This window comes from Anomaloglossus baeobatrachus, chromosome 6 (assembly GCF_048569485.1).
Source record: "Anomaloglossus baeobatrachus isolate aAnoBae1 chromosome 6, aAnoBae1.hap1, whole genome shotgun sequence".
Taxonomy (NCBI): domain Eukaryota; kingdom Metazoa; phylum Chordata; class Amphibia; order Anura; family Aromobatidae; genus Anomaloglossus; species Anomaloglossus baeobatrachus.
The window spans coordinates 539,993,425-540,019,327 of record NC_134358.1 but is presented as its reverse complement, the minus strand read 5'-3'; the positions used below and the strand labels follow the sequence as shown (position 1 = coordinate 540,019,327).

Genomic DNA, 25,903 nt, shown 5'->3' with positions numbered 1-25,903 from the left:
TCCGAAAAAAGGGCTGGGGCTTATCTGGTAGGTCTTATTTTTGGGAAAACACAGTTGTGGATAAGTTTACCCTCCCCACACCCCCTTCCCAGGAGAATCATACTTAGCAGACCCCGGGCGTTGGCTCCCAGGTCCTCCTGTGATCTCCGGAGGGCGCTCCCAGTAGGTATTCTCCATGCAGTCTCTCCCTGCTTCTGGCCAACACTCACATACATCAGATCGCACGCACGCACACACACACACACACACACCACATCCAGTGATACGTGTGTGTGTGTCCGTTCCTCTGCAAGTCCTCATTTGGCGTCTAGTGAGTATGATTGCGGGGGGCTTCTCTCTTTTGGGGCTTCTCTCTTTTGGGCATATCTGCTTTCTATAATGAAGTGTCCTATAGTATTCTTTAACCTTTTTTTAGCTGCATGGACACTTCATTATTGAACCTTGACTAGGGCTTATTTTCAGGGGTAGGGCTTATATTTAAGCCTTATGCCAAAAATGCTGAAAATTCCTGCTAGGGCTTATTTTTGGGGATGTTTTATTTCTGGAAAAACAGGGTAATTGGGCACGGTCCACAACTCTTCGCTGTGGAAGTCCAGTAGAGGACCACACCCCTGTGGATGACTAAAATGGATTTTTATACTGGGGAAAAGTGGGCCATATCTCAGGGTTGGAGAGATGCAAGAAGAAAAGAAAAACAATGTTGGATTTATTAAAACAGCGGCATTTAGACCGGCTTAACAAGTTTCTGACGGCTCATCTTTACAATGTGTGGTCCCCAATATTACACAGCATCTTCTCGCTTACCAGAAGCTGCACACGTAGCTCATGCAACAACCAGAAAACAGAAAAGATATTTTATTGAAATTACAAAATCCTGTACATATTTTACACCCGGGGGGGATGGCTCAGTCCATTGTATGCTCTGGGGGAAGCAGCTTGTGGCTGACACTTTGGGACGTCAGGGCGTGAAGACTCCGCAGCTTCTCTTTGGCGGTTTGCTGGATTTCGAGTTCGGCCTCTTCATCTAATGATCTGCGGATACATCTGGTGAGGTCTTCGATTCCCTGGTTTGTAGCCACAGAGATGGGGATGATTTGTTTGAAGTTAATCTGACGATCCGGGACCAGTTTCTCTGGTAACGTATGTAAGTGATCTAATGACAAAACGAAAAGGGTTGGTGTATAACATTGGCCATTTTTGTGGAGGTAGAACAACGCTATACAATCATCAAAATGCTGCGAAATCGCTGGATGTGAAACTGCATCAAATCTACAAGAAAACATTTTGCATGGCGGCACGGTGGCTCAGTGGTTAGCACTGTATTGTGGCTCAGTGGTTAGCACTGCAGTCTTGCAGCGCTGGGGTCCTCGGTTCGATTCCCGCCAAGAACATCTGCAAGGAGTTTGTATGTTCTCCCCGTGTTTGTGTGGATTTCCTCCGGTTTCCTCCCACACTCCAAAGACATACAGATAGGGAATATAGATTGTGAGCCCCAATGGGGAGAGTGTTCCTGATGTATGTAAAGCGCTGTGGAATATGTTAGCGCTATATAAAAATAAAGAATTATTATTATTATTTTGCATAAAAAAAAAATGTAAAATTTGACATGTGAACATACTCTTAGATTCAAACATTAGCGTGTACTCGAATCAAGGTGAATGGAGTGACCGTGGATCTCACGGCGTAAATGTGACAGCCTTACAAGTGCCCAAAAAGCTGCTGAATTCCGGATAGGAGACCCACAACTGCTCTGTGCCTAATGGCTGTGTTTGGTGCAGCCGGGGCACATGCCTTATACAACTCCCCACCGGTTAAATTGCATCCACATCCTCCCTGTGCCTATAATGTGAAATTTCGTACCCTTTGGATTTTCCAATTGCTTCACCAACTCCTGGAATTCGTCTTCAGCTTCAGGCAGGTCCATCTTATTGACAGCTAATAAGGCAGGTTTATCCAGCAGCTCTTCTTTGTACAATTCAAGTTCCTAAAATATGAAATTTTGTTGTTTTTTTATATGGTTTAATTAACTTGAGAGACACTAAAATGTAAGGCTGTGTGCGCACATTGCGTTTTTCATGCGTTTACGCAGTGTAAACGCATGCGTTCTGCTTCCCCAGCAAAGTCTATGAGAATTAAGCAAATTCCATGCGCACGTTGCGTTTCGAAACGCAGCATTTTGGATGCCAAATATTTGACAAAAATCGCTGCGTTTAAAAAAAAGAGAATTTCTTCAGCGCTCTATTGGGAGACCCAGACGATTGGGGTATAGCTACTGCCTCCGGAGGCCACACAAAGCACTACACCAAAAAGTGCAAGGCCCCTCCCCTTCTGGCTATACCCCCCCGTGGTATCACGGGTTCTCCAGTTTTCAAGCTTTGTGCGAAGGAGGTCAGACATCCATACATAGCTCCACAGATTTTAGTCAGCAGTAGCTGCTGACTATTTCGGATGGAAGAAAAGAGGGCCCATATAGGGCCCCCAGCATGCTCCCGTCTCACCCGTGGATGGTGTTGTACGGTTGAGGTACCTATTGCTGGTACAGAGGCTGGAGCCCCACATGCTGTTTTCCTTCCACATCCCCTTGTAGGGCTCTGTGGAAGTGGGATCCTGCCGGCTTCTAAGCTCTGACGCCGGGCTCCATCCACAGACCCAGTTGAACCTGATGGATATGGAGCAGGAGTACAATCAGGGACAAGGCCCTGCATCATACAGGTACTCTGTGTCCCCGGCAGGCACAGACACACTCCGGGCTGGCTGGGTGTTGTAGTGCGCCGGGGACCGTAACGTTGGAGTTAGTGTTCCTACAGTTTACTGGGGGACTTTGTGTTGTGGGAACGCAGCGCCGACCCCCACTGGATCGGGCGGCGCTGCTGTGACTTGTGGTGCGCCGGGGACACGCCGACCGCGCTTTTACGGCGGCGGCGTTTATAACTTTAGTCCCCGGCTTTTTGCGGCCTAGCTCCGCTTCGTTCCCGCCCCCCACCCTGTCAATCAGGGTAGGGGAGAGACGCTGTTTCGCAGCAGCGACGAGGGCTGGAGCCTGATTTACATGCTCCAGCCCTCTCACTAGGCACAGAGGAAGCAGGCTTCCCGCTCTTAGCCAGGAACGCCCAGGGCCCGCCCCCCCTCCTCTCCCAGGACGCCGGCAGCCATTACATGCAGTCTGGCTGGAGGAAGGACGCAAGGCTCTGGGAGACCTGGACTAGGGGGCTTTTGGCGACCACACACCCGCTCTTAAGCGGGCGGTAAGCGGCATTTCAGCTGGCCCCTCTAGTGCCTCAGTGTGTATTGGTGTACTGTGTCACCAGATATATATATTTATTTATTTCTTGCACTGTGAGGTCGCTTCCTGGCTGGATACCCAGATCGCTCTGAGGAAGCAGCAACATGTCATCCACAAAACGCAAGGCTGCCAAGGCTAGGGCTGTGTACACTGCGTGTGCTGCATGTGGGGCTGCTCTACCAGCAGGCTCCGATGACCCCCATTGTGTGCAATGCTCCGATCCGGTGCTGCTTCGCCAGCCGGAGTCCGGAGAGGTAGTGACCCAGGCTGAGACGCTTGTAAGTTCTGCCCCGGCGCCAGGGACAGACTTTGCAGTTTTTGCTGATAGAATGTCTGTGACTATGACAAAAATCCTTGAAACTTTGCAATCCATGTCTGGGGCTCAGTCTTTGGACTCGGCGAGGTCTCTGTCCTCTGGCCCCCCTCAGCTGGATCCAATCCAGACTACAAGGGGGTCCCCGGCTTCACAAGCTGAGGATTATGACTCAGATGATAGCCCCAGCCACCCTAAGCGAGCTCGCTGGGAAAGACCCTCAACGTCATCACACTGCTCAGGGTCTCAGCGCAATCAGTCTCCCTGTGAGGTGTCTGAAGAGAGTGATCAGGAATCCACTCCTGGAACCCCTCTCAACCTGGATACCCCTGATGGGGACGCCATGGTAAACGACCTCATCTCAGCCATCAATAGGCTGTTAGATATTTCTCCCCCAGCCCCTTCAGCAGAAGAGGCAGCTGCAGAGCAGGAGAAGTTTCGTTTCCTCTATCCCAAGCGTAAATTGAGTGCTTTGTTGGATCACTCTGACTTCAGAGAATCAATCCAGAAACACGACGCTCACCCAGAAAGACGTTTCTCTAAACGTTCTAGGGATACACGTTATCCTTTCCCCCCTGATGTGGTCAAGCGCTGGACCCAGTGTCCAAAGGTAGACCCCCCGATTTCCAAACTTGCAGCTAGATCCATAGTTGCAGTGGAGGATGGCGCTTCACTTAAAGATGCCAATGACAGACAGATGGACCTTTGGTTAAAATCTGTCTATGAAGCTATCGGCGCGTCGTTTGCTCCGGCATTCGCAGCCGTATGGGCTCTCCAGGCTATTTCAGCTGGTTTAGCAAAAGTGGATGCTATCATACATCCAGCAGTGCCACAAGTGGCGTCCCTTACCTCGCAGATGTCTGCGTTTGCGTCTTACGCTATCAATGCGGTCCTAGAATCTACCAGCCGCACCTCAATGGCGTCCGCCAATTCGGTAGTTTTGCGCAGAGCCTTGTGGTTAAGGGACTGGAAGGCAGATGCTGGTTCCAAAAAATGTTTAACCAGCTTGCCTTTATCTAGAGATAGACTGTTTGGCGAGCCATTGGCTGACATCATTAAGCAGTCCAAGGGTAAAGACTCTTCTTTACCCCAGCCCAGAACAAGCAAACCTCAGCAGAAAAAGTGGCAGCAGAGGTTTCAGTCCTTTCGAGGTTCGGGCAAGACACCATTTACCTCGTCCAAAGGGTCTCAGAGGACGCAAAGAAACTCAGATTCCTGGCGGGCTCACGCACGCCCCAAGAAAGCAAATGGAGGAACCGCTTCCAAAGCGGCTACCTCATGACTTCCAGCCCCCTCCCGCCGAATCTCCGGTCGGGGGCAGGCTCTCCCGCTTTTGCGACATTTGGCTGTCACAGGTCAAGGACCGGTGGGTGACAGACATTTTGTCTCGCGGGTACAGAATCGAGTTCAGTTCTCGTCCTCCAGCCCGATTCTTCAGAACCTCCCCACATCCAGACCGAGCAGATGCTCTGCGGCAGGCGGTGGACTCCCTAAGAGCGGAAGGAGTAGTGATCCCTGTCCCTCCTCAGGAACAGGGTCGAGGGTTTTACTCCAATCTCTTTGTGGTTCCAAAAAAGGACGGCTCATTCCGTCCTGTTCTGGACCTAAAACTGCTCAACAAACATGTGCACGCCAGGCGGTTCCGGATGGAAACCCTACGATCTGTCATTGCCTCAATGTCTCGAGGAGACTTCCTTGCCTCAATAGACATCAAAGATGCTTATCTCCACGTGCCAATTGCTACAGAACATCAACGTTTTCTACGTTTTGTGATAGGAGACGACCATCTTCAGTTCGTAGCTCTGCCATTCGGTCTGGCGACAGCCCCACGGGTCTTCACCAAGGTCATGGCGGCAGTGGTAGCAGTCTTGCACTCTCAGGGACACTCGGTGATCCCTTACCTAGACGATCTACTGGTCAAGGCACCCTCTCAAGAGACATGCCAACTCAGCCTGAATGCTACGCTGGAGACTCTACAGTCTTTCGGATGGATCATCAACTTTCCAAAGTCGATCCTGTCACCGACCCAATCACTCACGTATCTTGGCATGGAGTTCCATACTCTAGCAGCGATAGTGAAGCTTCCGCTGAACAAACAGCGATCACTACAAACAGGGGTGCAATCTCTCCTTCAGGGTCAGTCGCACCCCTTGCGGCGCCTCATGCACTTCCTAGGGAAGATGGTGGCAGCCATGGAAGCAGTTCCATTTGCGCAGTTTCATCTGCGCCCACTTCAATGGGACATTCTCCGCCAATGGGACGGAAAGTCAACGTCACTAGACAGGAAAGTCTCCCTTTCCCAGACGGCCAAGGACTCTCTACAATGGTGGCTCCTTCCCACCTCATTGTCTCAGGGAAGATCCTTCCTGCCCCCATCCTGGGCAGTGGTCACGACAGATGCGAGTCTGTCAGGGTGGGGAGCAGTTTTTCTCCACCACAGGACTCAGGGAACGTGGACTCCGCAGGAGTCCACCCTTCAGATCAATGTTCTGGAAATCAGGGCAGTGTATCTTGCCCTACTAGCCTTCCAACAGTGGCTGGAAGGAAAGCAGATCCGAATCCAGTCGGACAACTCCACAGCGGTGGCATACATCAACCACCAAGGAGGGACGCGCAGTCGGCAAGCCTTCCAAGAAGTCCGGCGCATTCTAATGTGGGTGGAAGACACAGCATCCACCATATCCGCGGTTCACATCCCAGGCGTCGAAAACTGGGAAGCAGACTTCCTCAGTCGCCAGGGCATGGACGCAGGGGAATGGTCCCTTCACCCGGACGCGTTTCAGGAAATCTGTCGTCGCTGGGGAGTGCCGGACGTCGACCTAATGGCGTCCCGGCACAACAACAAGGTCCCGGCATTTATGGCGAGGTCGCGCGATCAAAGAGCTCTGGCGGCAGACGCCTTAGTACAAGATTGGTCGCAGTTCCGGCTCCCATACGTATTCCCGCCTCTGGCACTCTTGCCCAGAGTCTTACGCAAGATCAGATCCGATTGCAGCCGCGTCATACTCGTCGCCCCAGACTGGCCGAGGAGATCGTGGTATCCGGATCTGTGGCATCTCACGGTCGGCCGACCGTGGTCACTTCCAGACAGACCAGACTTACTGTCCCAAGGGCCGTTTTTCCATCAGAATTCTGCGGCCCTGAACCTGACTGTGTGGCCATTGAGTCCTGGATCCTAGCGTCTGCAGGATTATCCCAAGGAGTTGTAGCCACAATGAGACAGGCTAGAAAGTCGACTTCTGCTAAGATCTACCACAGAACGTGGAAGATTTTCTTATCCTGGTGTTCCGCTCAGGGAGTGTCTCCCTGGCCATTTGCATTGCCCACTTTTCTTTCTTTCCTGCAATCGGGGTTAGAAAAGGGCTTGTCGCTCAGCTCCCTTAAGGGCAAGTATCGGCAATATCCGTGTTTTTTCAGAAGCGTCTAGCACGTCTTCCTAAGGTGCGCACGTTCCTGCAGGGGGTCTGTCATATTGTGCCCCCGTACAGGCGGCCGTTAGATCCATGGGATCTGAACAGGGTACTAGTTGCTCTCCAGAAGCCGCCTTTCGAGCCTCTGAAGGAAGTTTCCTTTTCTCGCCTGTCACAGAAAGTGGCGTTTCTTGTTGCGATCACATCGCTTCGGCGAGTGTCGGAGCTGGCAGCTCTGTCATCCAAGGCTCCCTTCCTGGTGTTCCACCAGGACAAGGTAGTGCTGCGCCCCATTCCGGAGTTTCTCCCTAAGGTCGTCTCCTCGTTTCATCTTAATCAGGATATATCCTTGCCTTCCTTTTGTCCTCATCCGGTTCACCGGTATGAAAAGGACTTACGTTTGCTGGATCTGGTGAGAGCACTCAGAATCTACATTTCCCGCACGGCGCCCATGCGCCGTTCCGATGCACTTTTTGTCCTTGTCGCTGGTCCGCGCAAGGGGTTGCAGGCTTCTAAAGCCACCCTGGCTCGATGGATCAAAGAACCAATTCTAGAGGCCTACCGTTCTGCGGGGCTTCCGGTTCCTTCAGGGCTAAAAGCCCACTCAACCAGAGCCGTGGGTGCGTCCTGGGCATTACGACACCAGGCTTCGGCTCAACAAGTGTGCCAGGCAGCTACCTGGTCGAGTCTGCACACTTTCACCAAGCATTATCAGGTGCATACCTATGCTTCGGCGGATGCCAGCTTAGGTAGAAGAGTCCTGCAGGCGGCAGTGACACCCCCGTAGGGGAGGGCTGTTTTGCAGCTCTAACATGAGGTATTTCTTTACCCACCCAGGGACAGCTTTTGGACGTCCCAATCGTCTGGGTCTCCCAATAGAGCGCTGAAGAAGAAGGGAATTTTGTTACTTACCGTAAATTCCTTTTCTTCTAGCTCTTATTGGGAGACCCAGCACCCGCCCTGTTGTCCTTCGGGATTTTTTTGTGGTTTGCGGGTACACATGTTGTTCATGTTGAACGGTTTTTCAGTTCTCCGATGTTACTCGGAGTTAATTTGTTTAAACCAGTTATTGGCTTTCCTCCTTCTTGCTTTGGCACTAAAACTGGAGAACCCGTGATACCACGGGGGGGTATAGCCAGAAGGGGAGGGGCCTTGCACTTTTTGGTGTAGTGCTTTGTGTGGCCTCCGGAGGCAGTAGCTATACCCCAATCGTCTGGGTCTCCCAATAAGAGCTAGAAGAAAAGGAATTTACGGTAAGTAACAAAATTCCCTTCTTTGTTTACTTACCGTAAATTCTTTTTCTTATAGTTCCGACATGGGAGACCCAGACCATGGGTGTATAGCTTCTGCCTCCGGAGTACACACAAAGTACTACACTAAAAAGTGTAGCTCCTCCCTCCGAGCATATACACCCCCTGGATGACCACATCTAGCCAGTTTAGTGCAAAAGGTGAAGGAGGACATCCACCCACAAGTAGAGAGAGAGTAAAACCCGGAATAACCGGAACCTCTGTCTACAACAACAGCCGGTGAAAACACACGGAACAAGAACTGCCAACAGGCAACAGGGAGGGTGCTGGGTCTCCCATGTCGGAACTATAAGAAAAAGAATTTACGGTAAGTAAACAAAATTCTCTTTTTCTTCATCGTTCCTTATGGCAGACCCAGACCATGGGACGTCTCAAAGCAGTCCATGGGTGGGAATAAACAGAAACTGAGAAGTAGGCAAAACCTAACTTCACAAATGGGCGACAGCCGCCTGAAGGATGCATCTGCCCAAGCTCGCATCTGCCGAAGCATGAGCATGCACTTGGTAGTGCTTCGAAAAGGTATGCAGACTAGTCCAAGTGACAGCCTGACAGCCCTGCTGAGCCGTAGCCCAAGAGGCACCGACAGCTCTGGTCGAGTGCACCTTAATCCCCGGCGGGGGAGACACCTGAGAACATTGGTAGGCATCGGATATGGCCGACCTAATCCAACGAGCTAGGGTCAGTTTAGAAGCCGAGAGACCCTTGCGCTGACCTGTGGTCAGCGCAAAAAGAGAGGTGCACCGCCTAAGGGCAGCGGTGCGTGACACATAGATCCGGAGCGTATGCAACGCTTTCTCAAAGCGATGCACAGGGGCCGGACAAAGGGAAGGCAATGAAATGTCCTGGTTAAGGTGGAAAGGAGACACCACCTTAGGGAGAAAGTCCGGAGTCGGACGGAGAACCACCTTGTCTTGGTGAAAAACCAAAAAGGGTGACTCCTAAGAGAGCGCAGCCAAATCAGAGACTCTCCTGAGAGAAGTTATGGCCACCAGAAAGACCACTTTCTGTGAAAGATGAAACAAAGAAACCTCCCTAAGAGGCTCAAAGGGGGGTTTCTGTAAGGCCGTGAGGACCAGGTTGAGGTCCCAGGGATCCAGAGGCCGCCGGTAAGGCGGAATGATGTGAGATGCGCCCTGCATGAAGGTGCGCACCTGGGCCAGTCGGGCGATACGCCGCTGGAACAACACTGACAGAGCCGAGACCTGTCCCTTGAGGGAATTGAGGGATAGTCCTAGCTGCAGGCCGGACTGTAGAAAGGACAGGATGGTCGGCAAGGAAAACGGCCAAGGAGCATGGCCGGAAGAGCGACACCAGGACAGGAAAATTCTCCAAGTCCTGTGGTAAATCCTGGCCGAGGAAGACTTCCGAGCCTGAGTCATAGTGGAGATGACCTCGGAAGGAATGCCTGAAGCCGTCAGGATCCAGGACTCAAGAGCCACGCCGTCAATCTGAGAGCCGCAGAATTCTGGCGGAAAAACGGACCTTGTGAGAGAAGGTCTGGCGGTCCGGGAGATGCCACGGCACCTCTACGGACAGACGGAGCAGGTCTGGGTACCAAGCTCGCCTGGGCCAGTCTGGAGCAATGATTATGACCCGACGGCCCTCCATTCTGATCTTGCGCAGGACTCTGGGCAAGAGAGCTAGAGGGGGAAACACGTAGGTCAGACGGAGCTGGGAACAATCCTGAACCCGCGCGTCCGCCGCCAAGGCCTGAGGATCGTGGGAGCGAGCCACGTAAACCGGGACCTTGTTGTTGTGCCGGAATGCCATTAGATCCACTTCCGGAGTGCCCCACTTGCGGCAGATTGACCGGAACACTGCCGGATGCAGGGCCCACTCGCCGCTGTCCACGGTTTGACGGCTGAGATAATCTGCCTCCCAGTTTTCTACGCCTGGGATGTGGACTGCGGATATGGTGGACTTGGAGTCCTCCGTCCACTGAAGGATACGTTGAACTTCCAACATTGCCAGGCGGCTGCGTGTCCCGCCTTGGTGATTGATGTAGGCAACTGCTGTCGCGTTGTCTGACTGGACTCGAATGTGCTTGCCCGCCAACAGGTGGTGAAAGGCTACGAGAGCTAGGAGCACAGCTCTGATTTCCAGCACATTGATCGAGAGGGCTGATTCGGACGGAGTCCAAGTGCCCTGTGCTCGGTGGTGGAGAAACACTGCTCCCCAGCCGGATAGACTGGCGTCCGTGGTGAGAATCACCCAGGACGGGGCCAGAAAGGAGCGTCCCTGGGACAGAGAGAGGGGCCGAAGCCACCACTGAAGAGAGCTCCTGGTCTGTGGCGACAGAGCCACTAGCCTGTGCAAGGAAGAGGTCCGCTTGTCCCAACAGCGGAGGATGTCCAGCTGCAGGGGACGCAGATGGAACTGGGCAAAGGGAACCGCTTCCATTGACGCCACCATCTGACCCAGCACCTGCATGAGGTGCCTGATGGAATGACGGCGGGGCCTCAGCAGAGAGCGTACCACCAGATGAAGGGACTAAGGGCAGCTTCACAAGTGCCGGCAGAGTCTCGAATTGCATCCCTAGGTACGTAAGTTCCTGGGTCGGGGTCAGAGTGGACTTGGGCAGATTGACAAGCCACCCGAATTGAACAAGCGTGGCGAGAGTGAGCGAGACACTCCGCTGACAGTCTGCACTGGATGAAGCCTTGACTAGAAGGTCGTCCAGGTAAGGAATCACTGCCAACCCCTGGAGGTGCAGAACCGCAACCACTGCTGTCATGACCTTGGTGAATACACGAGGGGCCGTGGCTAACCCGAAGGGGAGAGCCACGAATTGGAAATGTTCCTCTCCGATTGCAAAACGTAGCCAACGCTGGTGTGAAACTGCAATTGGCACATGCAGATAGGCATCTCTGATGTCGATGGATGCTAGAAAATCTCCCTGGGTCATTGAGGCAATGACCGATCGCAGAGATTCCATGCGAAAGTGCCGCACCTGAACATGCTTGTTGAGAAGCTTGAGATCCAGGATGGGCCGGAAAGAACCGTCCTTCTTGGGGACTAGGAAGAGGTTTGAGTAGAAACCTCTGAACCGTTCCCGGGCGGGAACCGGTACAATTACTCCGTTGGCCTGCAGGGAAGCCACGGCCTGAGAGAAGGCGCCGGCTTTGGAGCAGGGGGGAGTGGACAGAAAAAATCTGTTTGGCGGGCTGGAAGAAAATTCTATCCTGTAGCCGTGGGAGATGATATCCCGCACCCACTGATCGGAGACGTGTTGGAACCACACGTCGCCAAAGTGGGAGAGCCTGCCACCGACCAAGGACGTTGCTGGCGCAGCCAGATAGTCAAGAGGAGGCTGCCTTAATGGCAGCGGCTCCTCCGCTCTTCTGAGGACGCGGCTTCGTGCGCCAGCTGGGTTTTCGATCCTTGGCTGAGTTAGTGGACGAGGCTGAGGGCTTAGAGGATGACCAGTTAGAGGAACGAAAGGAACGAAACCTCGACTGGTTCCTGCCCTGGACAGGTTTCCTGGTTTTAGTTTGTGGCAAGGAAGTACTCTTCCCGCCAGTAGCTTCCCTAATAATTTCATCCAGTTGTTCACCGAACAGCCGGGACCCAGCAAAGGGGAGCCCAGCAAGGTACTTCTTAGAAGAAGCGTCTGCTTTCCACTCTCGAAGCCACAAGATCTTGCGGATCGCGAGGGAATTAGCGGAAGCCACCGCCGTGCGGTGAGAAGCCTCCAGAATGGCAGACATGGCATAGGATGAAAAAGCCGAAGCCTGGGAAGTTAAGGCAACCATTTCGGGCATAGAGTCCCTGGTGAGGGAATGCATCTCCTCCAGAGAAGCAGAGACGGCTTTAAGAGCCCACACCGCTGCAAAAGACGAGGAGAACGAGGCCCCTGCCGCCTCATATACAGATTTGGCCAGAAGGTCAACCTGGCGGTCAGTGGGATCCTTAAGTGAGGTGCCATCGGCCACAGATACAACTGTCCGGGCTGAAATTCTAGACACCGGAGGATCTACCTTTGGTGAATGAGCCCACTCCTTGACCACCTCTGGTGGAAAGGGAAAACGGTCATCAGAACTACGCTTTGGGAAGCGTTTGTCAGGACAGGCCCTGGGCTTGGTCACAGTGGCCTGAAAACTGGAGTGGTTAAAAAAAAACATACTCCTTGCTCTCTTAGGTGAGGTAAACTGGTGTTTTTCTACCAGAGAGGCTTGTTCCTCTGACACTGGTGGATTGAGGTTCAGTACGGAATTAATGGACGCAATCAAGTCACTAACATCCGCATCACCCTCAGATAAATCAATGGGGTACATAGAGGTAGCGTCCGAGCCCACAGTAAAAGTATCCTCCTCGCCCTGCAATTCAGCTCGTGAATCAGAGCCGTGGGACGAGGAAGGAGAAGAGTCCCTGCGTCTCCGTTTAGGAGGACGGGGTCCGGGAACAGATGAAAAATCCTCTGTGAGCTCTGCAGAGCGAGTCGGAGCAGCAGAGGCGCCCTGAGAAGGGGGCTGATGCATGCTCAGCAGAGTCCGGGACAGCTGTCTCATGGAGTCGGCAAAGGACTGGGAGATAGCTTTAGAAAACGATGCTACCCAAGCCGGGGGTTCAGCCACCGGGGCTGGAGCAGCCGGAGGGACCCCTGGGGAGACTCCAGGCTGAGGCCCCACCATGTTAGAGCAGGCATCACAATGTGGATATGTGCTCGGTTCAGGCAGTATGAGCTTACATGCAGTGCATATAGAGTAAAGCCTTGCAGCCTTGCTCCTAGTGAGAGACATGCTGCTGAGGTGGAGGTTCTGCAGTAAAGAACACACTCCTTCAGAATGACCCCCAGAGAGTACAAGAAAGTCCACAACCAGAGGTTGTGGCCGTTTTGTGTGCCCTCCGGATTCCACAGCTTGGACCCCCAGACAGATGCAGAGCTGCAGCAGCCAGCGCCGATCAGTGTGTGAACGCTGATAAAATGGCGCCGGAGTGAGGAGGGGGGGCGGAGGATTAGTCCAAGAGCGGGAACCGGAGGGCCAAGGGGATATACAGGGGAGGGAAACATCTCCTCAGAGAGGAGTGTCCTCCCCTCTGCTGAATGGCCTGTGGGCGGCGCCGCACTGTCCCCCTGCATGACTGACATGCAGGGGCAGTGAAAACGAAACTAGGCCGAAGCCGGGGCCTAAATTTTCCCATGCGGCCGACGAGCAGGCACCCTCGGCGCGGTTCTCAGGAGAAAACCCAGAGAACCGGCCGGAAATCACAGCAAAATGAAATAACACACTCTCCCCACAATAAATGTACAAGGGACCCCCCAATAACGTCTCAATACTTAGCTTATGAGACGCAGGGTCAGGTCCCTGAGGGGTGAGCGCTCCGTCCGGCAGGGTCCTGAAAGGGCTGCGGATGGAGACCGGTCTCCTGCAAAGCAGTGAGAATCGTGATGGCTCCCACTTCAAGCCAGAGCCCGAGGGATGGTGAAGGAGCGCGGCATGTAAGGCTCCAGCCTTGTAAATCAACCTTAACAGCACCGCCGACACAGTGGGGTGTGAAGGGACATGCCGGGAGTCCAGTTTGGACCCGCTTTTCTTCCAACTCTTTGAAATCAAAAATCAAAAATCAGATGAGAATGCATGTGTGTGTGACCTCCTGAACACAAAGCATTGAACTGGCTAGATGTGGTCATCCAGGGGGTGTATATGCTCGGAGGGAGGAGCTACACTTTTTAGTGTAGTACTTTGTGTGTCCTCCGGAGGCAGAAGCTATACACCCATGGTCTGGGTCTCCCATAAGGAACGATGAAGAAGAAGGGAATTTTGTTTACTTACCGTAAATTCCTTTTCTTCTAGCTCCAATTGGGAGACCCAGACAATTGGGTGTATAGCTATTGCCTCTGGAGGCCACACAAAGTATTACACTTAAAAGTGTAAGGCCCCTCCCCTTCTGGCTATACACCCCCAGTGGGATCACTGGCTCACCAGTTTTAGTGCCAAAGCAAGAAGGAGGAAAGCCAATAACTGGTTTAAAGACCAATTCAATCCGAGGAAACATCGGAGAACTGAACCATACCACATGAACAACATGTGTACCCGAAAAAACAGAAAAACCCCAAGAAAACAGGGCGGGTGCTGGGTCTCCCAATTGGAGCTAGAAGAAAAGGAATTTACGGTAAGTAAACAAAATTCCCTTCTTCTTTGTCGCTCCATTGGGAGACCCAGACAATTGGGATGTCCAAAAGCAATCCCTGGGTGGGTAAAAGAATACCTCATGATAGGGCCGTCAAACGGCCCTCTCCTACAGGTGGCCAACCGCCGCCTGAATGACTTATCTACCTAGGCTGGCGTCTGCCGAAGCGTAGGTATGCATCTGATAATGCTTGGTAAAAGTAAGTAGACTCGACCAGGTGGGTGCCTGACACACCTGCTGAGCCGTAGCCTGGTGCCGTAATGCCCAGGATGCACCCACGGCTCTGGTAGAATGGGCCTTCGGCCTTGAGAGAACCAGAAGCCCAGTAGAACTGTAGGTTTCAAGAATTGGTTCCTCGAGCCCCCGAGCAAGGGTGGATCTGGAAGCTTGCGACTGTTTACGCCGACCAGCGACAAGGACAAAGAGTGCATCCGGGTGGCGCAGGAGCGCCATGCGGGAAGTAGAACCTGAGTGCTCTCACCAGAACCAACAGATGCAAATCTTTCTGAAATTGATGGACTGGACGAGGACACAAAGAAGGTGAGGTGATATCCTGATTGATATGAAAATGGGATACCACCTTAGGGAGAAATTCCGGAACCGGACGCAGAACTACCCTGTCCTGGTGAAGGACCAGGAAGGGAGTTTGTATGAGAGCGTTGCTAGCTCGGAAACTCTCCTAAGAGACGAGACCGTTACTAGAAGGCCACTTCCCGTGAAAAACGGGAAGGGAGACATCCTTCAAAGGCTCGAAAGGCGGCATCTGGAGAGCAATTAGAACCTTGTTCAGATCTCAGGGCTCTAACGGCCGCTTGTACGGAGTGCTGAGAAGACAAACTCCCCGTAGGAACGTGCGTACCTGAGGAAGTCGTCGTTTCTAAAAAAATACAGATAGCGCTGAGACTTGTCCCTAAAGGGAACTGAGCGACAACCCATTTTCCTACCTAGATTGCAGGAAGGAAGGAAACATAGACGATGCAACCGGCCAGGGAGAAACACCCTGCGCCGAGCACCGAGATAAGAACATCTTCCACGTCCTGTGGTCAATCTTGGCGGACGTTGGTATGCTAGCCTGTCTCATGGTGGCAACCACGTCCTGAGGTAATCCTGACGACACTAGGTTCCAGGACTCAATGCCACACCATCCGGTTGAGGGCCGTAGAATTCAAATGGAAGAATGGCCCTTGAGACAGCCAGTCTGATTGGTCTGGTAGTGCCCCCGGTTAGCCTACCGTGAGGCACCACAGAACCGAGTACCACAACATCCTCGGCCAATTTGTAGCGACGAGGATGGCGCGGCCGCAGTCGGTCTTGATCTAGCGCAGTACTCTGGGCAACAATGCCAGAGGTGGCACCTAAGGTAGCTGGAACTGCGACCAATGCTGAACTAAGGCGTTTGCCGCCAGAGCTCGATGATTGTGAAACCGTGCCATGAAGCTGGCACATTGTTGTTGTGCCGTGACGCCATTAGATCGACGCCCGGCCTCTGTCAGCGGCGCCAGATCTCCTGAAACCCGTCCGGGTGAGGAGACCATACTCTTTCGGCCACACCTCAGCGACTTAGGAAGTCAGCTTCCTAGTTTCCACACTTGGGATGTGAATTGTGGATATGGTGGATGCCGTGTCTTCCACCCACATCAGAACCTGCCGGACTTCCTGGAAGGCTTGCCGGTTGCGCGTTCTTCCTTGGTGGTTGATGTATGCCACCGCTGTGGAGCTGTCCGACTGAAGTCGGATATGCTTGCTTTCCAGCCGCTGTTGGAAGGATTGTAGGGCAAGATACACTGTTCTGTGTTCAAGAACATTGATCTGAAGAGTGGACTCTTGCTGAGTCCACGTACCCTGAGCGCTGTAGTGGAGAAAAACTGCTCCCCACCCTGATAGACTCGCGTCTGTCGTAACTATCGCCCAGGACGGGGATAGGAAGGACCTTCTTTTTGACCAAGAGGTGAGAAGAAGCCACCACCGTAGAGATTCCTTGGCCGCCTAAGAAAGAACGACGACTCTGTTGAGGGACGTCGACTCCTCGTCCCATTGGCGGAGAATGTCCCATTGTAGTGGACGCAGTAAAACTGCGCGAAAGGAACTGCCTCCATTGCTACCATCTTACGTAGGAAGTGCATGAGGCGTCTCAATGTGTGCGACTGGTTCTTAAAGAAGAGCTTGCAGCCCGTAGTGAATGCTGTTTGTCTAGCGGCAGCTTCACTATCGCTGAGAGAGTAAGAAACTCTATGCCTAGATATGTTATCGATAGGGTCGGGGTCGGATCTGACTTTAAAAAGTTGATGATCCACCCAAAACTCTAGAGAGTCTCCAGCGCAACGTTCGGGCAGTGTTGGCATGTTTCCTAAGAGAGTGCCTTGACAAGTAGATCGTCTAAATACGGGACCTGGCCCTGAGAGTGCAGGACTGTGACTACTGCTGCCCTGACCTTGGCGAAGACCAGTTGGACTGTCGCTAGCCGGAAGGTAGAGCTACGAACAGAGGGTGTTCGTCTCCTATAACGAAGCGTAGAAACGCTAGTGCTCTGGATCAATCGGCACGTGTGGATAAGCATCCTTGATGCCTAATGATGCTAGGAAATATCCTTGGGACCTTGAGGCGATGGCATGGCGGAGGGATTCCATCCGGAACCGCCTGGTGTCCACGAGCTTGCTGAGCATTTTTAGATCCAGAACGGGACGGAACGGCCCGTTGTTATAGGTACCGCAAAGAATTTGGGGTAAAAACCGTGACCTTGTTCCTGAAGAGGAACGGGGGTCATCACTCTTTCTGCCTATAGAGTGCACCCTGTTTGCAGAAGAGCAGCGGCCCGGCCGGGAGGTGGAGAAATTCTGAAGAATCGAGTTGGAGGACGAGAAGTGAGCTCTATCCTGTACCCGTGAGACAGAATGTCTCACACTCAATGGTCATTGACCTATGGCAGCTAAATATCGCCAAGGCGGGAGAGCCTGCTACCGACCGAGGCCGCAAGTCATGAGGAAGCCGCCTTGGAAGCGGGTTTTCAGACTGTCGCTTTTTTGGGCGAGACTGAGCCCGCTAAGAATCTTAGCTCCTCTGATCCTTTTGAGTCCACATTGGACGAGGAAAAATGGGACCTGCCCGAGCCTCGAAAAGGCCGAAAACCCCGACTGCCTCTTGCTCTGTTGGGGTTTGTTGTGTCCGGGCTGAGGAAAGGATGAATCCTTACCCCTGGACTGTTTGATGGTTACATCCAACGCTCACCAAACAGTCGGTCAGCAGAAAAAGGCAACTGGTTAGGCAACCTTTTTTGGAAGCAGAATCTGCCTTCCATTCACTTAACGAGCAGACCAGGCTCTGCTTAAAAACACGGAGTAGCGGAGGCTACCGCCGCACGGTTCGCAGAGTCCAGGACAACCTGAATCGCGTAAGAAACAAATGCAGACATTTGAGAGGTTAAGGATGCCACCTGCGGCACAGATGTACGTGTAACCGTGTCAATCTGTGTAAGACAAGCTGAAATAGCTTGGAGTGCCCCAAGGGAGAGAATGCCGGAGCCAACGGTGCGCCGACAGCCTCATAGATGGCTTTCGACCAGAGATCCATCTGTCTGTCAGTGGCATCTTTGAGTTTGCAGTTCCATCTCCCACTGCAACTATGGATCTAGCTACAAGCCTGGAGATTGGAGGATGCCGCTCGGGACATTGGGTCCAGTCCTTGACCAAGTCAGGGGACAGGGATAACGTGTATCCTAAGCCGTTTGGAGAAGCGCATATCTGGATAAGCGTGGTGTTCCTGGACTGCCTCTCTGAAGGCAGAGTGGTCCAGAAAAATACGTGAAGCTGACTCCTCCACTGGAGGAGCTGTGAGAAATAACCCACATTCTATAGATGGACGCTATAAGATTATTTACTATGGCGTCACAATCAGGTGTATCCAGATTGAGAGCGGTCTCAGGATCAGAATCCTGAGCCGCTACTTCCGCCTCATTACACAGCGAGTCCTTCTGTTAGGACCCTGATGAAACCGAGGCCGCTCATAGCGAGCCCACTTAGGCTGTCTGGGACTGACGTCCGTGCAGAGCCGTGACTCTGGGATGCGTGTGACATTCCCGGAGCTGTTAGTTATTCACACTGAGGGGGGCCATGGATCAATGATTCAACAGTGCCCATATTGTGAGAGACATGTCCGGACTGCTAGGCTTCTAGTATCATAGCCATAGTCTCAGAAAAACTGTCAGTAAATACTGCAGACACCGTCCTCATCCCCTGGCCATTAGTGCATACAATGGGGGCCGTATAGCCGTACATGCTGTACCAGCTGTATAGAAAAACATGTGGTTCTGCACCTTTGTTTTACACAGAGAATATGCTGATAACTCCTCCGCATAATCCAGGAGGGTATATACAACGTGCGACCAAACAGTGCAATGTATATAGTACAAGCATATCTATAAGTGCACTTCTGCACTAGTGGGGTTAGCACCACAGGTGCTGCTTAACGCCTGTTACAGCGATTGTGTGACTATCAGAATGCCAGGGTCTTCCACACTTGTCTCTGTATCGTACAGAAACTGACACTAATGGCTGCCGGTGTCCTTGTAGAGAAGGAAGCCGTGGGCGTGCCTGAGAAAGTGCGGGAATCCGGATTCACAGTGCACACAGTGAGAGGGGTGGAGTATGCAAAACATACTCCAGCTCTCAGCTCTGCTCTATGCAGCGTCACGCCCCTACCCTGACTGTCAGGGCTGTGGGCGGTAACGAAGGGAGACTAGGCCCAGAAGCCGGGGACTCGAGTTAACAGCGCGGCCGCCGTAAAAGCGCGGGCCGCGCTGAAGTCCCCGGCGCACCACAAGTGCCAGCCGCGCCGCAGTTCCAGCGGCCGGCGCGACCGATTCATAGAAGTGGCCAGCGTCCCGCCCCTCTCCTGACTGGCAGGTCTGGGGGCGGGAACGAACGGAAGCAGGCCGCAAAAGCCGGGGACTCTAGTTATCAGCGCGGCCGCCGTAAAAGCGCGGGCCGCGCTGAAGTCCCCGGCGCACCACAAGTGCCAGCCGCGCCGCTGCCAGCGGCCGGCGCGACCGATTCCTGGAAGTGGCCAGCGTCCCGCCCCTCTCCTGACTGGCAGGTCTGGGGGCGGGAACGAACGGAAGCAGGCCGCAAAAGCCGGGGACTCTAGTTATCAGCGCGGCCGCCGTAAAAGCGCAGGCCGCGCTGAAGTCCCCGGCGCACTACAAGTGCCAGCCGCGCCGCAGTCCCAGCGGCCGGCGCGACCAATTCCCATAAGTGAGCCTGCTTCAGCAAAGCTGAATGAGGCCATGGCACAGGCGCCGCAGCGCTGATGTCCCCCGGCGCACTACAACACCCAGCATGCTGCGGTGTGAGCGCCAAATGCACGGGGACACAGAGTACCTTGAGGAAGCAGGGCCATGTCCCTGATGTACTCCGCTCCATCCAGCATCTTCTCCAGGGGCTGTAGATGGAGCACGGTCTCAGTGCCTGGAGACCGGTAAATCCCACTTCACCCAGAGCCCTGTAAAAAGGGATGGGGAAGGAATCAGCATGTGGGCTCCTGCCGCCGTACCCGCAATGGGTACCTCAACCTTACAAACACCTCCGACATACAGTGGGGTGAGAAGGGAGCATGCTGGGGACACTATATGTGTCCTCTTTTCTTCCATCCGACATAGTCAGCAGCTGCTGCTGACTAAAAAGTGGAGCTATGCGTGGATGTGTTGCCTCCTTCGCACAAAGCACAAAACTGGTGAGCCAGTGATCCCACTGGGGGTGTATAGCCAGAAGGGGAGGGGCCTTACACTTTTAAGTGTAATACTTTGTGTGGCCTCCAGAGGCAATAGCTATACACCCAATTGTCTGGGTCTCCCAATGGAGCGACAAAGAAAGAAACATGTCACTTTTGTGCATTTTGGATGCTTTTCCCTCTCCCTATAATGAGGTAAACTGTGGAAAAGAAAGCGCAATGGGGTCTTACCCGGTATAAACCGAGAAAATATTAAAGGAATGCACTCACCTCAAGGGGTTGTGACAGTCACAACTCCTATAGAAGCTTATGTTGTTGAGATGAATTCTGCTGCAGCCCCCGTGGTAGATAAAAGAGAATAATAGAGGAGGGGTTTATGATCATCTCCTTGTCCTCCTTCCTGGTGAACATCACGGCATAAACCCCTCCTCTATTATTCTCTGCCCTCTGTCTATGGGAGAGCAAGCATCCAGATAGCATGAATTTTGCATCCAAAATGCATCCAAAACGTAGCATTTTGGATGCTTTTTGAAATGCACATGCAAAATGTTTGTCACGACAGATCGCAACGTGTGCACATACCCTAAAAACAAACATGGCTACTGGAAAACAGGGGCAATGCTTCCACAGAAGAATACTACCTTATTGACCAGAAAAGGACTTCACTAAGCATATATACACACGTGGTCAAAATTGTTGGTACCCCTCGTTTAATGAAAGAAAACACCACAAAGGTCACAGAAATAACTTGAATCTGACAAAAGTAATAATAAATAAAAAAATCTATACAAATGAATGTCAGACATTGCTGCTTTTCTGCTTCCAGAGAATGTTTTAAAAAAATAACTCATGAATTAGGCCTGGACAGAAATGATGCTTCCTTCCTTAACTTAATATTTTGTTGCACAACCTTTTGAGGCAATCCCTGCAATCAAACGATTCCTTTAACTGTCAATGAGACTTCTGCTCCTCTGGACAGGTATTTTGGCCGCTCCTCAAGAATAAACTGCTTTAGTTGTCTCGTGTATGAAGGTTGCCTTTTCCTGTATTTTTCTCTTTATAGCTTTATTTTTCAGTGAAATGTAAATTGTTCTTTTATTCTATAAACAACTGACGACGTCTCCGAATTTCCAAGCTAAAAATGTTGTATTTATTTTCTGAAAATGAGAAATGGTCAAAATAACAAAACAATGCAGATAATGCAAAGAAAACAAGTTCATAATCATTTAGAAACAACAATACTAATAATGTGTTACCTAAGGAAGAGATCAGAAATCAATATTTTGTAGAATAACCATGATTTTTAATCCCAGCTTTCATGCGTCTTGGCTGCTTTCCACCAGTCTTTCACACTGCTTTTGGGTGACCTTATGCCACTCCTGGTGCAAAAATGTAAGCAGTTCTTCTTTGTTTGATGGCTTGTGACTATCCATCTTCCTCTTGATTACATTCCAGAGGTTTTCAATGGGGTTCAGGTCTGGAGATTGGGCTGGCCATGACTGGGTTTTGATGTGGTGGTCCTTCATCCACACATTGATTGACCTAGCTGTGTGGCATGGCGCATTGTCCTGCTGCAAAAAACGCTCCTCACAGTTGGGGAACATTGCCTGAGCAGAAGGAAGCAACTCTTTTTCCAGGATAACCTTATATGCGGCTTGATTCATACGTCCTTCACAAAGATGTTTGTTGAACTTTCTTTACCTAATTTTCAGCTTTGCCCAACATCTGGTCGTCTAATTGTTGGACGGAGACCTGGAGAGGTGTACAAGCCACAGTGTTTTGCACCCACTGTGAATTTTGGTGCAGGATCGATGATGATCTGGGGATGCTTCAGCAAGGCTGGAATTGGGCAAATTAAACTTTGCGAAAGACGGAAGAATCAAGACACATGAAAACATTATTAGCATTGTTGTTTCTAAATGATTATGAACTTGTTTTCTTTGCATTATTTGAGGGCTGAATGCAATGCATTGTTCTGTTATTTTGACCATTTCTCATTTTCAGAAAATAAATACTAAATTCTTTGCTTGGAAATTCGGAGACGTTGTCAGTAGCTTATAGAATAAAACAATTTACATTTTACTCAAACATATACCTATAAAGAAAAAAAATGAACATTTGGAAGTGGTCTCTTAATGTTTGCCAGAACTGTGTGTATATATGTGTGTGTATATATGTGTGTGTATATATGTGTGTGTATATATGTGTGTGTATATATGTGTGTGTATATATGTGTGTGTATATATGTGTGTGTATATATGTGTGTGTATATATGTGTGTGTATATATGTATATATATATATATATATATATATATATATATATATATATATATATATATATAGTAGGATTTTTGTGTACTCACCGTAAAATCTCTTTCTCTGAGTCTTCATTAGGGGACACAGGACCATGGGTTATGCTGCTGTCACTAGGAGGCTGACACTAAGTAAACATAAAAAAGTTAGCTCCTCCCTAGCAGCATACACCCCGAGCCGGAGGCGGGCTCAGATCAGTTGGTGCACAAGCAGTAGGAGGAGTACCAGAATCACCATACATAAACACAAGTTGTAACTAAAACAATGCAGCCGTGCAAACAAGAGGTCTATGAACATAAGACCACTGAAAAAATAGCAGGCAAATGCAATTGAATCAACCAAAAAACCAAGCAGGGTGGGTGCTGTGTCCCCCAATGAAGACTCAGAGAAAGAGATTTTACGGTGAGTACACAAAAATCCTACTTTCTCTATCGTTTCATTGGGGGACACAGGACCATGGGACGTCCAAAAGCAGTCCCTGGGTGGGAATACCGAAAAACCCGCAGAGGCAGACAAACAACAACCTCCCTCGGCGGGCTTGCACTATAATTGAATGCTGCCACCCTATTACAGGTGCGCAACTGCTGCCTGCAAGACCTTTCTCCCAAAAATAGCATCTGCCGATGCTTGGGTGTGAACCTGGTAGAACCTAGTAAAGGTGTGCAGGCTAGACCAGGTGGCGGCCTTGCAGACCTGGTCGGCCGACGCCTGATGCCTAATCGCCCAAGAGGTGCCCACTGCGCGGGTAGAGTGCGCCTTTACCCCCCGCGGCGGAGACTTGTCCCGAATCCGGTAGGCCTCTGATATGGCGGAACGGATCCATCTGGCAATTGTGGCCTTGGATGCCGATTCACCCTTCTTGGGACCAGAAGGGAGAACAAACAGACCATCTGACTTACGGAACGGCGCGGTCCTGGAGACATAAATTCTAAGTGCACGCACTAGGTCCAGGGTGTGCAAGGACCTCTCCAAGCTGTGAGAGGGGCCAGGACAGAAGGACGGAAGGATGATTTCCTCGTTAAGATGGAACGGGGAGACCACCTTTGGGAGAAAAGCGGGATCTGGCCGGAGAACCGCTTTGTCGTGGTGAAAAATCAAAAAGGGGGAACGACAAGAGAGAGCTGCCAGCTCTGACGTCCTGCGAATAGAAGTGATGGCAACAAGAAACACCACCTTCCAAGACAGGTGAGAAAGGGAAGATTCTCGCAAGGGCTCGAATGGGGAGCCCTGAAGTGACCCTAGGACTAGATTAAGGTCCCACGGTTCTAGAGGCCGACGGTACGGCGGTGCCAGGTGGGCCACTCCCTGGATGAAGGTCTTAACCTGTGAACGAGCGGCCAGTGGCTTCTGAAACAGAATTGATAACGCCGATATCTGGCCTTTTAGTGTTGCGAGCGAGAGACCCGCATCTAGGCCTGACTGCAAGAATGCCAACAGGGAAGGAAGGGAGAAGGCGAGAGGAGAAGAAATATTCTGCTCTTCACACCACCTGAAGAAAACCTTCCACGTGCGGTGGTAAATCTTTGATGAAGATGGCTTCCTGGCCCTAATCATTGTCTGAATCACTCTTGAGGAAAAACCAGCCTTAGCTAGAACCCAGGATTCAATGGCCAGGCCGTCAAATTTAGGACCTGTGAGTTCTGATGGAAGAGAGGCCCCTGCTGCAGGAGATCTGGACGGTCTGGAAGGCGCCACGGAGCGTCTGCGAGGAGCTGAGTTAGTTCCGCGAACCATGCTCGCCTGGGCCAGTCCGGAGCCACTAGGATGACCGGTATCCCTTCCGCCTTGATCTTCTTGAGGACCCTCGGAATTAGAGGGAGCGGAGGGAAGATGTACGGGAGACTGAACTGGCTCCATGACAGGGTGAGGGCGTCGACTCCTAAAGCCAAGCGGTCGCGGCACCGCGCTACAAAGTGCGGAACTTGACGGTTGAACCGGGAGGCCATTAGGTCCACGTCCGGAACTCCCCATCTGTCGCAGATCTGGTTGAAGACTTCCCGGTTGAGGGACCATTCTCCGGAGGCGAGGCCTTCCCTGCTGAGGAAGTCCGCCGCCCAATTGTCCACGCCTGGGATGTGTACCGCTGAGATCAGGGAGTGATATCACTCGGCCCAGTGCAATATCTTCTTGACTTCTCGCATCGCCCCGACACTTCTTGTGCCGCCTTGGTGGTTGATGTACGCCACCGCCGTCGCATTGTCCGACTGGATCCTGACCGGGCAACCCTGTACTAGGTGCCGAAACTGCTGCAAAGCTAGCCGGATGGCTCTTATCTCCAAAATGTTGATCTGGAGACAACTCTCTCTCGGTGACCATCGGCCCTGCGCTGTGTGATGTCGAAACACTGCTCCCCAGCCCTGGAGACTGGCGTCGGTGGTCACTATCTTCCAGTGGAGCGGGAGGAAAGACCTCCCTGATGCGAGGTTGCGCTGATTGAGCCACCAACGGAGGGAGTTGCGGGTCTCCGGCGAAAGATGAAACCTGCGGTCCAGAGAAAAGGGAGACCTGTCCCACTTCTTCAGCAAGGCCAGCTGGAGTGGCCGGAGATGGAACTGTGCAAAGGGTACCGCTTCCATCGCCGCCACCATACGACCGAGGACTCGCATGCCGAACCTGATGGACACTTGGCGCTGACGCCGAAGAGCGCGGAGTCCTCGTTGTAGGGAGGAGATCTTCTCCTGTGTGAGGAAAACTCGCCCTTGGATGGTATCGAATACCATGCCTAAAAAGGTGATCCGACGGGCCGGGATCAGAGAGGACTTCTTCCGATTTATCAGCCACCCTAACCGTGAAAGGGTGTCGATCGTGACCTGAACCCCGAGACGACAGTCCTCGAAAGAAGAGCCCTTTATCAACATATCGTCCAAGTACGGGATGACCATGACACCCCTGGCATGCAGGACGGACATGGCAGCAGCCATGATCTTCGTAAAGACCCTGGGTGCGGATGCGAGGCCGAAGGGAAGAGCTGTGAACTGGAAGTGATCTTCCGCTATCGCAAAAAGAGGTGGCTATCGGGACGTGAAGATAGGCGTCTTGAATATCCAGCGATGCCAGGAATTCGCCTACTTCCATGGACGCGATGACGGACCGGAGTGACTCCATTCGAAACGGCCGAGGTCTCACCGACCTGTTCAGAAGCTTTAGGTCGAGGACGGGACGGACAGAGCCGTCCTTTTTGGGGACCACGAAAAGGTTGGAATAGAACCCCTTGAAACGCTCTGCGGGAGGGACTGGTACCACGACTCCCGTTCGGAGGAGGGAGTCTATGGAGTGAAAGAACGCGCGAGCCCGCGCGGTAGACTCGGGAGGGCGAGATAGGAAAAAACGTCTCGGTGGCTTTGCCTCTTTGAGAGACGTACCGTTAGTGAGTGGAAGGACTGTGTGAGAAGACAGGCGGGAGACTGGGGGGTCAACCAC

General features: G+C 52.1%; 1 protein-coding gene across 2 annotated transcripts in view; it reads right to left on the bottom strand.

Moving 5' to 3' along the window:
* Positions 1–839: 839 nt before the first annotated feature.
* The window catches only part of GTPBP10 (GTP binding protein 10), a 49,376-nt gene continuing 24,312 nt past the window's right edge, over positions 840–25,903 (bottom strand). For both annotated transcript variants that reach the window (XM_075315599.1, XM_075315598.1), the window contains 2 exons: positions 1,861–1,984; positions 840–1,153 (listed from right to left, as the gene is read on the bottom strand). In XM_075315599.1, coding sequence (XP_075171714.1) covers positions 906–1,153; positions 1,861–1,984 — 372 coding nt within the window. In that variant the 3' untranslated portion in view covers positions 840–905. The remainder of the gene's footprint in view (positions 1,154–1,860; positions 1,985–25,903) is intronic.